This window comes from Mustela lutreola, chromosome 1 (genome assembly GCF_030435805.1).
Source record: "Mustela lutreola isolate mMusLut2 chromosome 1, mMusLut2.pri, whole genome shotgun sequence".
Taxonomy (NCBI): Eukaryota; Metazoa; Chordata; class Mammalia; order Carnivora; family Mustelidae; genus Mustela; species Mustela lutreola.
The window spans coordinates 279,768,385-279,787,145 of NC_081290.1; the positions used below are offsets into that span (position 1 = coordinate 279,768,385).

An 18,761-nucleotide genomic window follows, 5' to 3' on the forward strand; every position below is an offset into this window, starting at 1 on the left:
ATTTTCTCAGAAGTTCTTAAAAGGGGCACGGCTTTTGATGGGGCAGTCAGTCCTGTGTCAGTCTCTGTGGGAACACCGGGATGCCGGCCCCCCACAGCCTGGCCGCCCATAGATCAGTGTCCTGTAAAGCTTTGCCTCCCGAGCCTCGTCAAACAGCACTGCTGGTCTGAACTATACCTCTGTGGGGGCACACTCCACCAGGGACCCTGTGACTCGACCTCACGATTGAGTGTGAGCCCCACTTTGGATGTAGAGATTACTTAGTATCTTTAAAAATAAATAAATAAAAATCTTTATTTTTTATTTTTATTTATTCAACAGATATCACAAGGAGGCTGGGGGCGGGGAAGCAGGCTCCCTGCTGAGCAGAGAGCCCGATATTGGGCTTGATCCCAGGACCCTGAGATCATGACCTGAGCCGAAGGCAGAGGCTTAACCCAGGCGTCCTTCTTTATTTTTAAGATTTTTTTCTCAAAATGTTTTTAGATATGCCTCTTTGATTAGAAGACAGGCGTGGTTCGAGCCACTTGCGTCTTCCAAACTGCACTCTGCGTCTGCTCTCCTGAACTTCTCTGCCTGCCTGCGGAGAGCTCTCCTAAGTCCGGGGGCATCTTCGTCTCCCAGACTTCCCGCCAAGTTGGCCTCTGCCCTTCCCCGTGGGGGAGCTCTTCCATCTTGTTCCAGAGGATTAGGTCTCTGTAATTTTCCCCTGGGATTTTGATCCGTGGATATGGCAAACGCGGCACTGCCCTATGTAACCCTAAAGTCGCCATAGCTTTCAGGGAGACTGGTGTTGCGGCAGTTTCTCTCCTGGCCGGGGTACACGGGCATGAGAACTTCGATACCTCTGGCAGTCAGGCCTTGTACACAGATTTTGTCCCTCCTTGTCTGAGGGTTCTCTTGGCAGAAACAAATGCCCAAAGTGTATGATCAGGGAGGGTCCCTGCCACACTAGGTTCCATTGCTTTGCCTAGAGAGGGGGGCAGTCTCCGCTTTGGACTTTCCTAGCCTCAAAATCTAGTGCAAATCTTGCCCAGTGTAACGTTTCTTCCCTCCCCTACGCCACCCAGTGTGTGCAGGAACCTGAGCCCTGAGAACAGTTGGGTCAGGCCCGATGGGGATGATAACAAGCCACTTGTGCTGACCTGTAGCAGGAAGCAGAGCTGCTCGGGGGCCTCTCAGGTTCGCTCTCTTCCTGCCCTTCTGGAGGGTGTGGGGGGCGGGGGCAAGGGCTATGGCTGCGGCAAGGTGAGGCCCCAGGGTCTCGCCTACCTCTTCGCCTACCTTTCCACCTACCCTCAGCCTCCACCACACTTGATGGAGATGAAGTCCATGTGCTTTGCCTGCAAGGAAGGGGGAGAATACTTCAGTCTTAGTTCAGCTCCAGTAAAACATGACTCTCTGAAGTGTGGCCACATGCCTGGGTCTCTCTGTAAGGGCATTTCCTATAAAAGTGCCACTTCTGTCCCAGCAGCAGAAAGCCTATGTGCCCGGATTAACCTTCGGAAGTAAATAACTAAAATGCTAGATTATATACACACTTTAAAAACATGTTTAAATTGTTGCTGAGCAACACAAAAGGGGTTTTAAAAAAAAAAAAAAGTCATGCACATAAGCCAAAAATAAAAGCAAAAGATCTGAGAAGTAAAACCAGATTCTATTCTGGGGCTTCTGTGGAACCCTGGTGGCCTTGACATTCTGCTTTAATGAGGGTATGGGACTACAGACTGCCGAAGGTGGGGAGTCCAGCTCTAGGTCTCTGGAAACTGGGGCTTCAGAGGGCTTTTTCCTTGGAGAGGGAAGGAGAAACAAGGCCACTGCACAGAGAGGGACAGCAAGGGTCTTGCCGATCATGATATCCATGCTGGATCGTTTGAAAACAAAAAACAAAAAACAAAAGTACTCCCCTGGGGATTAGAATTCCCTCTTCTCTGGTGTGTGTCGTCCAAATTCCTAGACTGCAGCAGGAGTGGGAATACTTAAATTTCAATTGGAAAAAGCTCCACCACTGAATTTAAAGTGATCCCTGGATTTTGGACAAAAGCAAATGCAAATCCTGTCTGGAAAAAAAAAATGTGATTTCAGCCAGTCTCAAAGAATTCTCATGGTCACAATACAATGAGCACTTTGCAAACCAAAATCACAAGACACTAGAGAGTGAAAAACGGCACACACTGGGAAGACAGTTCCAACACCCAGAGAGAGGATTAGTATAGAAAAATATGTGTCTGTATATATCTGTATGTATAAAACTACACATCAGTGAGACAAGCCAAAGAGCAAGACAGGCGATTGGTAAAAGATAAATGGCCTAGATCTGAAGATATTCAACCTCATTAGTAATCCTGGATGTGAAAACTGAACTTCGAGGTAACATTATATACCCACCAGACCAGCAAAAATTTTAAAACTGAGCAAATACTAAGGGTTGGTGAAGGGTATGAAGCCAGGAGTGCTCAACCGCATGGGACTCACAGTCCAAACTGACAGAACCGTGTCGACAAAGAGCTCATCATTGTCGACGGGATTATCCATATAACAAATCCCCTCCTAAGTTAGCATCCTAGGAAAAACCTTTGCTCTAGAACATTCACAGAAACATTGTTTATAGCAGAAAAATTAGAAACAATCGATGTGTCTGTTATCAACGGATACATCAGTGCACTGTGGTGTAGTCCGATGATGGACTCCCCCGATGAACGAGAAGAAGGGTCAACCTGTGTGGGTGTAACAGTTGCAGTGTTAAACTCCCCAAACACGGAGCTGGCCTCTTACAAGGCTCCATGGAGTCCAGTCATTGCCAAGTGCCCAAGGCACCGACCAATTACAAAGCTTGGACCCCAGCCCCCTAATTAGTTCAGAAGGGGGTGCTTCTCCAGGCCAGCAGGCAATGCAGTAAATCCTGCCACTGGCTAGCTATGTCAGACAGCTGCGGGAGCACGATCTGGACTGTAGATCTAGGACTATATCAAGGGGCAGAGTTGGTGCAGCCTCCCCCAAGCGAACGATCTGGCAGATTAGGGTGGAACCAAGGTTCGGCCACATCATACTTACTGTATGCCTTCCCCTGGCGACAATGGTGGAGCTGTGCCTCACGATCACGCACCTCAATGCACCACCGCGCCACGACAGGCACTCCCCGCCCAGAGCGCACTGCCCTGCGATGAAGGGGCCACACGATGCACGGGTGGGATGCACGCATCTCCAAGGAGCGCTGTTCCAGCAGCCTGGTAGGAGTTCTGTGTGCCCACGCGCACAACCGTGAGTGAACCATAACCGCGTGGGTTAACACACGCACATCTCAAGAACAATACTGAGCAAATGAAGTCAAAGCAAGCAAGCTGACGATTTCATGCTATAAAGTTAAAAAATAAGCAACCCCCCCCCCACACACACACAATACAGAGGTAAAATTCAAAGGAAAAGTGAAGAAATGATCACCCCAATCTCAGGTAGTGGCTTCCTCTGCATTCATGGACAAACACAGAGGGCCCCCCCAAGACTGTCCTTCTTAAGCTCAGTGCTGGATATAAGGGTGCTTATTATTTTTTGAACTGCAAAGGTATTTTTGAGACACTTGTCTAATGTTTCACAAGAAGAAATTTAAAAAATATTAAAGACCTGTTTCCGCTGTTGAAAAGCATCAGGGGAGATCTTCGACTTCACGCTGCTGGTTGAGACCGGCAACTTCGTCCCCTAAATACAATTTGCTGGGCAGTTCTCCAATCTTCTGTCCCCCACCGTGCACACAGTTCGTTCTCCCTTCCCAGCCCTCCCCCTGTAGCCAGGCAGGGGGCCTGCAGTGTCCCCTCCTTCACCAGCCACTCCCACTCTGCTCCTCTGCCCACGGTCCACCGAATGAACTGTCACCTCTCCCCAGACCGACCTGACGTGCAGAACAGCGGCACACCCCCTCCTGCAGATCGGCACCTCTCTCAGAACTCCTCCCGTAGGCCTAGCCACCTGTGCGCTGCCACCTCCCTCACTGGCCCAGGTTCCAGGGCCTTCATCTTTGTAACACAGGCAGGTGTCAAGCACCACAGCCCACCGTGACCCGTAGAGTGTCACTGGATGCCAGTGCCAAGAGAAGCAGGGAAAACCACAGCCAACACTGTGTGCTCTCCGCATGTGTTCACTCACTTAACCCCTGCGAAGCCTATGAAACAGGCACCTGCTGGTCAGGGTTTCAGATGCAGAAACTGAGACACTGACGCTGTCATAGAGAGCTATTGAGCTGGGATCCAAACTCAGCTTCTGACTCCAGAGCCCGCACTTGGCCACAACTCTATATACTCCCAGAAAAGTTTACAGCCAGTTGTCAGCTGCCCATTGTCTTCATAGAGGACGGGTGGTCAGCTTGGTCTCTGAAGCCGAATGGTTTAAAGTCCCAGCTCATTACTTACTGGGTGGCTGGGAGCTAAGGCTCTCTGAGCTTGCTTCCTGTCTGTAGAATGGGGATAACAGCACCCACTGGTGGTCGGCCTGTACCCAGATGTCCTGCACCAGTGTTCCTGGAGAGACTAATATAGCCACAGTGCCCCCAGGTGGCCGCCCTGGTCGGGGCTCCAAGGCCAAGCAACCTTCTACAGTGGAAAGGAAAAGGAATTTGGACCCTTGGCCCCAGACACAAGCCCATGTGTAGACTATCAAAGAGCTCAAGTTCATGCAGGCTTCTTGCAAGAAGCCCAGGTGACACCGCTGAACGATCTCCCTTCAGATACCTAGAACTATCTGCTTCTGGACCCTAACTACGAGCTCACGAGCCTGATAACACGGGTCCAGAAAAGGTGAGACCCCGGAGAATCCACCAGCCGAGACCGACCGCCCAGAGGTTCGCCTGCAGGGCAGCTGAGCCCGGTCTGAGAGATGTGGCAGGGGTGGCGGCTCTCCATTCCATTTTGGCCAAAACAACCAGGTCTGTCATCCCCTGGCTTTTGTGTTTGGAAGAGAGTCAGAGACCAGGCTCCGTTCTGAGGCCCAGGGTTGACTCTCTTGGTCTGCCACTTAGCAGCCACGTGACATAAGGTAAAAGGAGGAGCGACAGCACTGCGTACAGGGCCCGCCCCTCGAAATGAAAATCTAGCTGAGACACGAATGCCTAAACCCCTCCAAGATCACAGAGCTGTGCCAGAGCCGGGAAGTAGCTCCCCTGCAGGGCCCAGGGTGGGCAGCAGAGACTTCCTGGAGGGAGCCTGACCATGGGGAGGAGGACTGTGGGGGACAGCAGATGGTGGAGGACAGAAGTAGTCGTCAGGGAAAGGCAACAGCAGAGCAGAAGCAGACATGCTAGTAGACACAGTCACAGTGCTGACGGCGGTGCTGGCAGGAGGCGTGGACGCTAGCCTCAGACAACGCAGAGGAGAGGGTACCAACCCTCAGTGCTTGCAAATCTGTGCTTCTGACATCCCCCCAATTTAACGACTACTAGCCCAGAAGTGTGCTGAGCAGAAGCCTCACCGATAACATCAACAGGTGCCTGAGATCTACAAGCAGACATCCTGTCTACTATACTCTTGACAACCAAGTCAGCTCCGGAAAAGAAAGCGTTGTTCGGAAAATCAGAGCAGAAAATACATTCCCAGTACGTACCATGTTTAATGAAAAAAGCCTGTGTAAGTGGATGTGCACAATTCCCACTTGAGTTGTTCAAGGGTGAGTGGCAGTGGTTATAAAAGTCACAGTAGCAGCCGTGGGAGGAGGAGGAGTAGCAGGAGAGAGGAGTGCTAGTAGCAGGAGGCGGTCAGAGTGAGTGCTGGCCCTAGTAAAAGTGGTAGCGATAGGGGCAAGGGTGGCGGTAGGGGGAAGGAGGCTGTAGGGGGAGAGGCAGCGGTAGGGAGGGCAGCAGTAGGAGGAGTAGCGGTAGGAGCAGCAGCAGTAGGAGGAGTAGCAGTAGTAGGAGCGGCAGTAGGCGGGGGCGGCAGTAGGCAGGGGCGGCAGCAGGAGGAGCAGCGGTAGCGTAGCAGGGGTGGCAGATGGAGCAGCAGCAGCAGGCACAATGCATACAGCCTGTACCACGTGCACCCACCATTCTACAAACTCCTCTACGCTCTAATTCAGTTTTTACAATATCCCCAACTTCCGAAGAAACTGGAACAGAAAGAGGTCAACACAGACCTGTACCCCTGAAGCAAATAATACATTATATGTTAATAACAGAAAGAAAGAGAAGAGAAGGAAGGAAGGAAAGAAAGAAAAAGGAAGGAAGGAAGGAGGAAAGAAAGAGAGAGAGAAAGGAGAAAGAAAGACAGTCAGTCAAATAATCTGGCCGAGGGCCCCAGCCTCCTAAGTGCCACAGCTGGGATTCTGCGCTCCTCTCTCTATCCTGGACTGCAAAGGAGCAGCCTGAGGTTCCTGGGGGGTGCAGGTAAGCTGCTTGGCTGCACAGCCAGAAGCCAGGCGGTTTCGAGAATAAAATGAGAGAACGGACGTAACGTGTCCAGCACACAGCTGATGTGAAGGCACAGATGGCAGGACGGCGTGGAAAGCGTTTCAGGGTTTCTAACCAAACAAGCGGCTCCCAAGGCCAGAAGAGCAGGGCCAGGCTCCAGGTCCAGGACGGGGGTTTGAAGCAGGGTGAGGGTGGGACTATAGTCCCTTTGAGATCCTCTGAGATGTATTCCAAGCCCCTTCGCCACCAAAAAATGCACATACGCGAGGACACGACATAGGCTCCACAACATAGCGCCCCCCCCAACCCCGCACTCCCCAAGAACCTCCCTTTATCTCTTCAGTGGTTTTCCAGGCAACAAAGCCGACCTAACAGCGCCCATTCAAGTCTAGCCAGGAACCAACCAAGGGCTCAGGGCCGGGCTAGGGGAGGCCCGGCTCTGCCCTTCCCCACCTTGCCCACGAGGCCCCGAGGCCCCACCACCTGCAAACCGCAGCTCCAACCCGTCCTCCTTTTGTAGGGTGTACAGCCTCAGGAGAACTGCATGAACGCTCTTTTCTTTAAAAGGGACAATCCCACATTTTTCAAACCAGAATATCCAAAATTGACCTTTGATTGGCAAATACTGGAAAAGCTCTAGGTGTTCAAATGCCGCCTCGTCACTGACTGTTGGGCATCTCCTGTGAAAACTGACCCGAACTACCAGGAGGCCAGCGCTCAGAGCCGCCCTCAGCAGCACCGTCTGCCAACAGCTACAACTCTGCCATGGGTCCCAAAGGCGAGTTCCAGGGACAATCACAGATACACACACACAAAGGCTGTGCTAGTCAAATACCTGTGAAAACTGGGGCAATAAGTTAAAAGGTTTCTTTCTCGCAGTTTTCAAAGGCTTTACTAGCCTAGCAAGCATTGTGGGCCTCCAAGGCAGAGAACAGCATGCCTGAACTTTCTGGACCACGGAACGCTGACCCAGCAGAACACACGCGGAGCCTTCTGTGGCTCTAACAGGATCCCCTGTGCTTTGCGCCACTGCCCCCGGCCCCAGCGCAGTACCTCACCAAATCATGCCCCCTCCCCACTCCCACACAAGCCCCCATCAAGCTTCCAGTTCAAGAGGCTCCTGGACTGTCGTTGTCCAGGGTCCTGAAGACGTCCCTAGCCCACCACCCTGCCCCTCCACGAACACCGGGGCTCTCTTTCCTTCCCCTCCGCACACCTCCATCACTCCCCCTTAGACACCTCCCCTGCCAACACCCCTCCTCCCTTTTGGCAAATAAGCATTAAGGTTTTAGCTTCGTCATCGCGTGAAAGAGGCCACCCCGCCTTCAGCAGCCAAGGAGCTCTGCTTCCTCTCCCAGGAGAGGCATCAGCGACCTGATCTGTGTTTATTTACTGTACTGGCCGTCTTCCCTGGAACCGGCTCTACTCCCAATGTTCAAAAGCCAGAGTTTGGAAAATCCTTCAGATTTAAGCCGGCCTGGGGCAGGTTTTGCAGCACCCACAGTAATGATGCCTTCATGATTTGCTCACACTTCCTCACCAGTTAAAAAAAGGCTGTTTTGCCCTCACGTCCCCTTCCCCTCTTGGCTGCTGTGAAAGGAAACCCCACAGGAAGTGGCTGCATAAGAGTGACAGGAGACCCTCTGAAACACAAGGTCAAGGCCTGCAGGGCCGTGAAAGTGTCCTTCTGGCAAATGTGCTCCCTCCCCGCCCTTCCCAGCGTGGTTTTCCTCTTACAGACACACACAGGGGGGTGCTGTTTATTGTTTTCTTTTTTTAATGAAACTAAATCACTGCTTACAAAAACCTGCAAGAGCCCTCACGCCCATCCCCGTCACACTTCCCTTGGCTCAGCCTCTCCCCATCTCCCAGGGACTGAAGCTCATGAACGCCATGAGGGGAGAGGCCCTGGGCTCCGACCCGAGCCTTCCCAGGGTGACAGTTCTACTGCCCATGATCCTTCCTGTCAGGCTGAAGGTGGCATGGATGAGGGTGGTCCCCGCCGCTGTGGCTCTCAGGCCACCACCCGGACCAGAGTGAAATGATGTGAATGCCCCGCCCCCGAGACCCCCCTCCCTCAGTAGTCTCTCCCCTTCCTCCCCCCACCCCCCCACCCTAATTCTACCCCTCTACTGAGATGAGGCCCGGCTCCCAGATGCGAAGGGCCAGGGCCTACAGACTGTAGAACTTGAGGCTCCTGTCCATGCCCGTTGAAGCGATGAACTTGGCGTGGTGCCCAAACGCCACGCCTGTGGTCAGGCCGCTATGCTCTGAGGAGAGAAACAAGAGGCAGTAGTGAGGCTTCTCCCGCTCGCTCGGGGTCGAGCACTGACCCTGAGGACACGCTCCCAAACCCATCCAGCGCTCCGGGGTCAGTGCTCGCGTACTCTTTCCCCAGTCACCTCTACGCCCCTGAGGGCAGGGTGCTAGTCCGACCTGCACATCACAGGTCCTACTCCACGTCTGGCACACAGCAGGCACCTGTGCGCTGAATGCAGAGAGGAACGTCAGCACCCCCACCTGAGCTCTCGGGGCAACTGCAATTCTGCTCCGTTCAAGGGCTAGAAGCCACTGAGAGCTGGCAGAGGGCGCAGTCTGGTTCTCTGCCTTCTCACCACCTCAGTTTTACAGATTTAGCTAAGTTTTCACTTCGGTTTAAAACCTCACTGCTCAGCCAGCTGGTGTACATTTATACTTTGTAGTTAGTTCTAACTCCTTGCTTATCACTGGGACAGTCCGTTAGCCTGTTCTAGCTCGGGGTTCCCACTTAGGGAACCTGGGCCCCCAACACAGAGCAGCACTGGGCCGAGGGCAGAAGAGGCTGGTGACACACAGCCCTGGATTCAGGTAGTTCGTGAGCAACAAAGCAAATTCCTTCTAAATTTAGGGATAACACCTGGAGCCCCGACTACAGAGCCCAGGCTGTGCTTCCGGCCTCCATCCCACCTCCCTCCCAAGGCAGGTGCAGTGCTGAGCAACGGCAAATCCTTACTCCAAGCCACTGTTCTACGTTCTACAACCATACATGTGTATACACATGGATGCATGTCATATACATAGCTACTTCCTGTTATATATGGATGTGTGCACGCCTAAACAGATAACTCCGTAGGTGTACGAACTCACCTAAACCTCATGGCCACCCAGTGGAGTACACACTGTCAGCATTCCCCAGAGAGGCTAGGCAACTTGTCCAATGTCACACAGCCTGAAGTGCACTTGAAGTGGTATAGCTGGCATTCAAGGCCTAGCAGTCTGACACTTGAGTTCACTTTTTTAGCCACTCAACTCTGCTGTCTCAGGTGGTGATGGAAAGCTGCCCAGGCCACGTCATGCCCCCTAGAAATTCCTAGCCCAGTGGAATTTGCCCTCTTTGTCCTGGGCCAGGGCACCCAGGGGCCTTGGGGGCCCAGAGGTCAGACCCTACCTGTGAAATGAAGAATCTCTGTCCACTGTTTGCAGATGTAGATCTGGACATCCGTGCCCCCGAGCGCCAAGTAGGTGCCGCTCTGGTCAAAGATCAACGACTTCACCTGCCAGAAGACAGGACAGAGGTCACACGAGAACAGTCAGGGATACACAGAAGTTGGATCACTTCGGTGAATAAGCAACAACCGAGTAGCCGCAGCGACAGAGCAGGGGCGGGAGGGGCCCACCTCGAAGTTGTTATCCAGCTGCAGCGTCTTGAAGTTTTTAAGCTTGCGCAGATCCCAGAGCTTGACAGAGGAATCATCGGCCGCTGTGGCGAGGTAGTAGCCATTCTCCGAGAAGGCAATGCTGGTGATGGGGCCCGAGTGGCCGGGGAAGTTGGCCACGTTAGTGCGCTCCTATGGTTGGAGGATGGGTAGCACAACATCACCCACTGGTCACGAGAGGGAGAAGATGGAGTTCGCCAAATGCCCACCTCTGAGCCATCCTTCTCCACGCTTCAGGGAAGGACCACGAGCAGGAATGGCGGAAGCAGACGGCCCAGCCCAGGAACCCCAGACCACACCTATCACATCACATCACATCACATCACATCACATCACATCACCTCTCTCTCTCTCTCTCACACACACACACACACACAACACACACACTCCAGGGCCAGGTGCCATCAGCACTTAATCACACTGCGTAGTCAAAGGCTCAGAACCTGGGCCTTAGATGGAGGCTGCCATGTCCTACCTTCAAATCCCAGATCTTGATCTGCGAGTCCATGGTGCCTGTCCCAAAAATGAGTCCATCGGGGTGGAACTGCGCACAGGTGAGAGCTGTGGGAGAGGGAGACGGAGCTGCGGTCAGAGCCCACAGGACAGACAAGCACAGAGAAAAGTCCCTCACTCTTCACGCTGCACACTGTGCCCAGCACAATGCCTGGCACCTGGCAGGTGCTGGCGGTTAATGTATTTTAAGAAAAAATGAACAAATGACAAAATAAAACATAAAACTAAATGAGAAGCAGCAAAAGACAGAGGCCAGCGCCTCTGAAGCAACTTACAGCAGCCAGAGGTCTCATCTGTCACCTTGGTGAGCACACGCCCTGTCTGGATGTCAGAGAAAGCCCAGTACTGAAAAAACAGAGACAATGGAGCCAGTAAGAAAGCGGGTGCCCTTCAGGAAGGCAGGGACCCTTGTTCGGCAAACCCTGGCCAAGGTAGGCCCTCCGAGCAGAGGAACGTCCTCCTCTGGGGTTCTGGGGAACCAGCTGGTGTTGGCAAGATGCTCCCTCCTCCCAGGATGTTCAAGCTCGGAGACCAGCAGGCCTCTGCAGTGTCCAGGCTGGCACCACACCTGGTCATCAGAGGAGCTCAGGAGATAGTCCCCAGTGGCATGAAGGCTGAGGCCTGTCACAGCGCTCTCGTGCGCCCGAACAACCTGCACACAAGAGGCATTCGGGACCGACCAAATCCTGATAGTAGCATCTGGAGAGGCAGAAAAGACCAGCTCCTGAAAGGAAAACAGAAGAGATGGACCGTACAATTTTACAAAACCGGGGACAGCCACAACCCCAACAACTGCTACTCTTTCAGTCCTGTCCTGCCTAGCACCATCCATCCACCCAGTGATGCCTAACGGAGCTGACAGTAAATGCTATTTAAAATGGTAACTCAAACAGCAGCGGCCTAGATGAGGAAGCCTATCTAGTGCTAAGAAGGACAGTTGCACCAGAGAGCAGTTTCCCACGCCCTGTTTCTAAGACCAGAGCGGGCAATGTGTCTAATAAATTGAGGAACTAAGTTTTTAAATTTTAGTTTACTTGGGGCGCCTGGGCGGCTCGGTGAGTTGAGCCTCTGCCTTCGGCACAGGTCATGATTCCCAGGGTCCTGGGATCGAGCCCCGTGTCGGGCTCTCTGTTCAGCAGGGAGCCTGCTTCCCTCTCACTCTCTGCCTGCCTCTCTGCCTACATGTGATCTGTCAAATAAATAGTTTTAAAAATCTTTAATTTTTAGTTTATTTTACTTTGCTTAAATAGACACATTAGCTAATGGCTACTGGCACGGGTGGCATGGGTCTGAGCACTGGGTCTGGGAGGGGCCACAGGACCAGGACACCGCCCCCCCCCACTTCAGCTCTGCAGGGGCAAGTTAATCCTCAGAAAAATATGGGGCAGAGAGAACCTCCATAGTGTCAGCCACCAATTATTTGGGTTAGGACATTAAAAACTGTAAGGTACGACCAACTACCCTATTTCGTCAGTATGATCTCATTAAGAGAAATAACAGCACCCAGTCAGCAAAGAAGGAATGCTTTCCACCTGAAACACATTTAGTTTTGGGGTGCCCGGCTGACTCAGGGGAGCATGTGACCCTTGATCTCAGGGTCAGGAGCTTGAGCCCCACGTTGAGATTAGATTTAAAAAACCTGAAGAGAATAAATGAAAAACAAATAAATACATTTAATTTCACAAAAAATTCATGTTCATCATCTATTTCTAATTTCCTTAAGGAATAGGGAAAAGGCTAATTGGGAAGCACAGACTCAGCCGCTCTCCTACAGTCTCAGACCCAAACTGTCCCAGACCTCAAGACTCAAATCCTCTAAGGTCAGTAATCTGGTCTACTCAGCGGTCTTTGCCCTCTATGCCAGCACCTCTTCATCTACTTTAGCCCACGCCACTTTCAACAGTCAATATCAAGCCCCCCAACCCCACAGGACCGTGGGAATGTGGACACACCTGTCCTTCCCACATATGCTAAGACAAGACTTCACTGAGTTTTGTTTTCCAGTTCGTACTACAAACAGCGTAGGGTTTTTCCTTTCCCTAACATAATGTAGGTTATGAATAAGCTTATTCAAGCTCTCCGTTTCCTCTCTTCCCCCTGGTCTGAAGGCCACTGCTCTAGGAGGTTCTACAGAGTACAGGCCAACCCCATGACTGCAAACAAAGGCCCAGTGCCCACTCTAAAGGCTCAGCATTCTTCCTCGGTCCTGATTCACTTCCAGGAGCACACAGCAGGGCACTGGATAACTGGGCCACGACCCAGACCACTGCAACAGCAACCACTGCTCAGGAAGGAGGAGCCCAGGTGACTGGCAGAACCCTTTACCTGGGAAGGATGAAACACCACACTGGTGACTTTCTTGGTATGGCCTTTGAGGGTGGCCAAGATTTGCTCAGAACTCTTGTCGAAGACGACAACATTTTTATCCGCCCCACCTAAAAAGGACCCAGATGAGATCCAAAAATGAGTCACGCCCACCTGGGTCCTCTGCTGAAGAAGGTACTTTTGTCCCCAGGCCATGCAGAGAACAGGAGCATGCACCTTCCCCACCACCCTCCCCGCCTTGGCCTGCTGGGCCCAGCCGGCTCTCACCAGTAAGGATCTTGTTTGTGTCGGCAGGGCAGAGGTCCAGGGCCAGGATCCCAGGAATGCTGGCACTGTGCAAGCCCTGAGCAGAGAGTACGACATCAAACCCAGCTGTGGCCGAACCCAAACCTGCCAGAGAGCCACACAACTCCCCCACTCCATCCCCAGCCCTGGGGAACAAGAGTGACTTCTGTCCCTCATCCACTGCACTTGGCCTTCTGCTTGGACACAGCGCCGCCCTTGCGGCATTACTGTGAAGGACAGCACTGGGGCAAGAAGCTGGGGCCCTTGTGCAGTTCTATGGCCACCGCCCTCCACGCTGGCTGCCCACCCGATACCACAGGGGCACCCTGCCCCACAGCTAGCAGGAACCCGGCGACTCACCACGTGCGAGGCCACCTGCCGGTATTTGCTCAGCTCCTCCGGCTTCACCAGCTCCTCTGGCACCGTCTTCCCTCTCTGAGCAAAAGCGAAAGGCCCCCAACAAGAGGACCAGTGAGAGCAGGATGCAGCGACGCCCCCCTTCCCTGAAGGCGGCCGCCGCCTCCACTGACCAGCTCTTCCCTGGCTCTGGGAAGACTCACCTTCTTACGCTCCGTGGTGAGCACAGTGGCCTTGTCTTGAAGCTGGGCGAGAGAGAGAACAGCAACGCTGAGACAAGTGATTTGGCCAGCTGGATGTCGGTCCCATCTCCAAGAGCCACCTGCACTCACGATCTGCCAGTTCTGAGCTAAGGGCTTACGTGCATTCCCTCTTCTTACTCTCACCCCAATTTGATGAGGGGGGGCGCTGCTGACCTTACTTCGTAGAGGGGACACTGAGCCTCCGAGGAGTGAGGGCACTTCCCCAAGGCCTCAGCAGTGACAAATGGCAGAGCGAGCACCTGAACCAGCTCTGCTGAGCCCCCAGACCAGGTCGACACCATCGAGAGAGGGGAGATGCAAGGTGAGCACAGACAAGACACAAACCACCAACTCCTACAAAAGGCGAGTTCTGTGAGTACAGCAGGGCACTGGCCCTGGAATCCCGCCCGCTCTGCCTCTTGTGAGCTCTGCCTTTCAATCTTTTCTCCTTTTTGAGGATTTTATTTATTTGACAGAGAGAGACACAGTGAGAGAGGGAACACAAACAGGATGAGTGAGAGAGGGAGAGGCAGGCTTCCCACAGATCCAGGGCTCGATCCCAGGACCCTGGGATCTTGACCTGAGCCAAAGACAGACACTTAACAACGGAGCCACCCACGCGTCCCTCTGCCCTTGAATCTTAGTCTCCAGTTCTTTATTTGTAAACCTAAAAATGGTAATTCCCATTCTGTCTCCCTCAGAGAAAACACATGAGAATGTGTAACAAAGTGTTTCACAATCTGCAAAGAACCCCCATAACAGTAAAAGCTACAAGCTGCACTTACCAGGAATTACAATCTTTTAAATTCTCCCAAGTCTATAAAGTAGACACTGTTACTCTCAGTTTAGAAACAAGGAAAATGAAATAAAGAGTTGGTTAAGTCAACCCAAGGTCAGCCAGCTCCTAAGAGGTGACAACACAGCATGAACACAGGCGGTGCAGCCTGAGTCTGTGCTCTGCTCCCCTCTGCCTGAGTCCCACATGGCTGGGATTTCTAGTCAGACAGGACTCAAGGCAGAGGGTGAGAAGTGAGGGCCCACAAACATTCCAACCAAGTGACTTCCCACAACTTACCTTCTGGATAATCTCGGGGGTCATTCCCACCAACTCGCCCAAATCCATCGGCTCGCCTGCACCCTGAAGACAAGAAAGTTAAAGATGAAGGAGGCGCAGAAAGCCAAAGACCCTTGCAAGAGAGCCACATGTGACACTGCACACGGGGGCTGCTCATGGTGGGGGGCGGGGGTCCACTCACCGCGACACTCGGCTGTGAGCTTGGCACAGCCTGAGGCACGATGAGACCGGCCTGAGGCTTCAGGGTGGCCAGAGCTGAGAGAGAAGAATACATTAGAAATGGGGTGTCACAGAGCAGGACTGGCCAAGAGAGGGGGATGGCAGGGCAGGGGCAGCACCTTCTCGGGCAGCTGTAACTTCCTTGGTGAGACGGGCTATGACACGGCAGGCAGCATCGTGCTGGTACAGAGCGTGGGACAGCTCCTGGCGGGTTGTCTGCAGCTGCTGGCGCAGAGTGAAGCTGTGCAGCATGACTGCGTCCTGGGGAAGGGAAACGCCACCGTGAGTGGGTGGGGAGGAGCAGGGAGCACCCGGTGGAAGAGTCAGCCCTTGACCAAGAGCATACTGCCCCGTATTCCCCCAGCCTGGACCAGTATCAGTAACCCAAGAGGTCCGGGAGGGGCCGGGAGCATGCTAGCAGCCGCTCAGGAGCTGCCACCGCACACCAAACACTGGGCACAGGGAGCACTGGGAGCCCACTCTTTCCCACCCCATCTTCTCCAATTCCCTGGCCAATCTCAACATCATGCCGTCTCCTCCCCAACAGGGGAAGAGTAAGGCCGCTGTTGCCTTTTACCGACTGCCCTCGTTGTGTCGGGTGCCGTACATGACAGTCGCTCAAGATGTGTTCACTCATTCGTCTTTCAGAGAGCCTTCTACATACAGTGCGGCTCTCGGTGCTGGGGATACACTGATGAACAAAACAAATCCCTAGGGCGCCTGAGTGGCTCAGTCAGTTAAACGTCTGCCTTTGGCTCCAGTCATGATCCCAGAGTCCTGGGATCGAGCCCCACACTGGGCTCCCTGCTCAGCAGGAGCCTGCTTCTCTCTCTGCCCGCTGCTCTCTTTGCTTGTGTGCTCTTGCTCTCTCTCGCTGTCTCACTCTCATTCTATCTCAAATAAAATCTTAAGGAAAAAAAAAAATCCCTGATGTCATCTTCTACTCTAACCTTATTCTAATTCTCCCCCAAACCCTGAGAGATTGGTATAAACTCTGTCCTTTAGTCAGGAAAGCTGGGACTCACATATGAGCAATTTGCCCAAGGTCATATGGCAAGTGAGGAAGGGAGCTAAGTGTGCAACCCAGATCTGTGTGAGTTCAACAACCAGGCTCCTCCTCCACTATCATCCTGCCCCTCAAAAAACAAAATAAAGCGAAACAAAACAAGACTCCACCCTTCCCACCCCAAGTCCTATAGCAGTGATCCCCTCTGAAGTACAGAGACATCGGTTCTCTTCCAGAGACTCACCCACTCGTCCTGCAAGGCTTTCAGAATGGCTGGGATGCTGGTAGCAGAGGGAGGTTTGGGCCGGATTGGGTGAGCAACTGCCAAGAGAGGGAGAGCGCGTATGAAGAATCGTTAACTCAGGGACTCTTCCTCTCCCCCACCCGTTTCCCCTATGTTAACAGAACAGCATCTCCTCCTCCAGTGCACTGGCCCCACCTCCCAGCCTCTCAAGCTCTGAGCTAAAAGCTCTGGACAGAGGCCAGCCACCAGGCACCTTTGATGTCGATGAGCTGCTCCTCAGACAGAGGCTGGTTGTTGATGGGGTCTGTGCCGTTCTCTGCAATATACTTCTCAATGAGCCGCCGCTCGTAAACATGATTAGAGACGGGGGACACGCACGGGTGCTCTGGCACTTCATTGGAGACTGTGGAGAAAAGGCAGGCAATCAGCTTGGGGTGGTGAAAGGGACTTTGGACAAAGGGATGCCTTACAGGCAATTGGCCCCGACAAAACCACACTTCCCCACATTCAACTGACAGAAAGCAGGACATGACACCAGTTTTGCAATGTCCTCAGCATCTTTCCAGCTACATAACTAACTTCTTTCTCCATCACTCCCCTGACAGAGAGTCAACCAACAATTACTGCGTTACTACTATGGGCCACATACCTCCAGAGCAGTCAATAATCCCCGCCCATCTCCGTTTGGAACAAAGACAAGCACCCATTATACTCTGGGACACAGAAAGACACATGGCCACTCCAATCTCAGTCTAGAACCAAGATGGATAATCAGACAGCGAAATTATAAAGCACTGTGAATATGTCACATTAAGAAGAAACGCTTCAACTGCATTCTCAAGTGCCAAGCCTGATTGTAAACATTTTCTGTGGGTTCACTCATCCTCACAACAACCCCCAACAGAGGTACCATGGGCGCGCCTGCATCAGTAGGCTATGCACCCCTGAGGACAGGGATTCCAGGCGGTCGGCCTTCCAGCACAATGCAGATGCCCAGCCGGCATCCAGTCAACATCTAACAAAAACATCTAGGCACAATCAAATGAAAAGAAGGATGGTGCTGGGAATATCGGGGAAAAAAACCTTCCTCGACACTGAAAGAAAACAATCAGTGTGAAAATATTTTGCGAACTTCAATTTCTTCACTATGAAAAATTCCTTTTTCTGGCCCTCATTTCCCTTTCTTCCTGCCTCCCTCGTTCTGGATTCACGGAGAGGTTCTGAGAAGAGCACAGGGCTTCCCGAAGCTGGAAGCAAATCGAGAAAGGGATGCTCCAGTAACCTGATGACACAGAATGGAAAACATCCGCGTGCCGCATTAAAATACCAAAAGGAAGGCCCCTACACGGCAAGGGGGAAAAGCATGGATCTGGGGTGGGAGAAACTACCTCCACCACCCAGCTCGGCCACAGCCTCTCCCAGCCTTACATCCTCATCTGTAAAACCCCCATCTTCCTTTCTGCTTTGGAGAATTCTTGTGAGGATAAAATGAGATCACCGACTGGGAAGCGCCGCGTCGACCAAAGGCTTTACAAATGTGCGCTGTGTTTGGTACAGAGGGAGCCTGGGAGGCTGGGAGCCAGGGTCCTGGATTCCTGCCCTGTCACTGCCTCTAACTGGCCGTGTGACCTTCGCAAACTGCAGAATCTCTGACTACCCGAGCGGGACCTCAGACGTCATGCAGTGCAATACCCTCTTTTTGCAGGTGTGGAAACTGAGGCCCAGAGCCTGCGCCAGATCACAAAGCCAATCGGGAGGGAGATCCTCACAAGCCCGATTCCTACACCGCAGCTGCTTCCCTGCACCAGCTCCCTCCATCCAGGGCTCAGTTCACTGCGTAAACGAGGTGCTTGGCCTCAGTGACGTCTGCGACAATAAACTTGAGGCGTTATGTAAACTGTGAAGCGCTGCGCAAATGCACCCCACGTCAGGGAGGAGGAGGACCCCCGCGCTGACAGGCCGCCGCCCTGCCCCCAGGGAGCCCTGTTCTCGCCTCCGTCCCGACCCCCGCGCCGCAGAGGCCCGCAGCTCCTCCCGCTCCGCGCTCCGGCCCCCTGCGACCCGCGATCGGCCGCAGCCGACACTCACTCGAGCAGATCAGGGACATGGCGCCGTCGCTGCGCTCCCAGGCGCCTCACACCGGGCTCCGGGATTCGCTTCTGCGCCCCCGCGGGCCGCTTCCGGTCCCCCGCTGCTTCCGGGACGCTCCGCGACTAGCGGGGAGCGACCCCGCCGAGCGATGTTCGTGTAGCGCTTCACGTGGGGCTGCGGCCGCTCGCGCGCCTCAGCCTCCACCACCTAACGGAAACTGCCCTTTCCCAGAATGCAACCGGGCAGGAAAGGGCCCGCCACGGAACCTTCGGCCATTTCCGGACCTACTCGGCGCCTTCCGTAAAGCGCTCCCGGGGGCGG

General features: G+C 53.4%; 1 protein-coding gene across 1 annotated transcript; it reads right to left on the reverse strand.

Moving 5' to 3' along the window:
• Positions 1 to 8,142: 8,142 nt before the first annotated feature.
• On the reverse strand, positions 8,143 to 18,680 carry PRPF19 (pre-mRNA processing factor 19). The gene is made up of 16 exons (XM_059143664.1): positions 18,438 to 18,680; positions 16,603 to 16,752; positions 16,350 to 16,426; positions 15,219 to 15,360; positions 15,062 to 15,135; positions 14,881 to 14,943; positions 13,767 to 13,808; positions 13,567 to 13,641; positions 13,189 to 13,264; positions 12,922 to 13,031; positions 11,165 to 11,320; positions 10,872 to 10,941; positions 10,559 to 10,644; positions 10,045 to 10,215; positions 9,816 to 9,921; positions 8,143 to 8,658 (listed from the first exon to the last, which is right to left on the reverse strand). Exons 1-16 carry the CDS (start codon positions 18,454 to 18,456, stop codon positions 8,561 to 8,563), a joined length of 1,515 nt encoding a protein of 504 aa, XP_058999647.1. The 5' UTR covers positions 18,457 to 18,680; the 3' UTR covers positions 8,143 to 8,560.
• Positions 18,681 to 18,761: the final 81 nt, after the last annotated feature.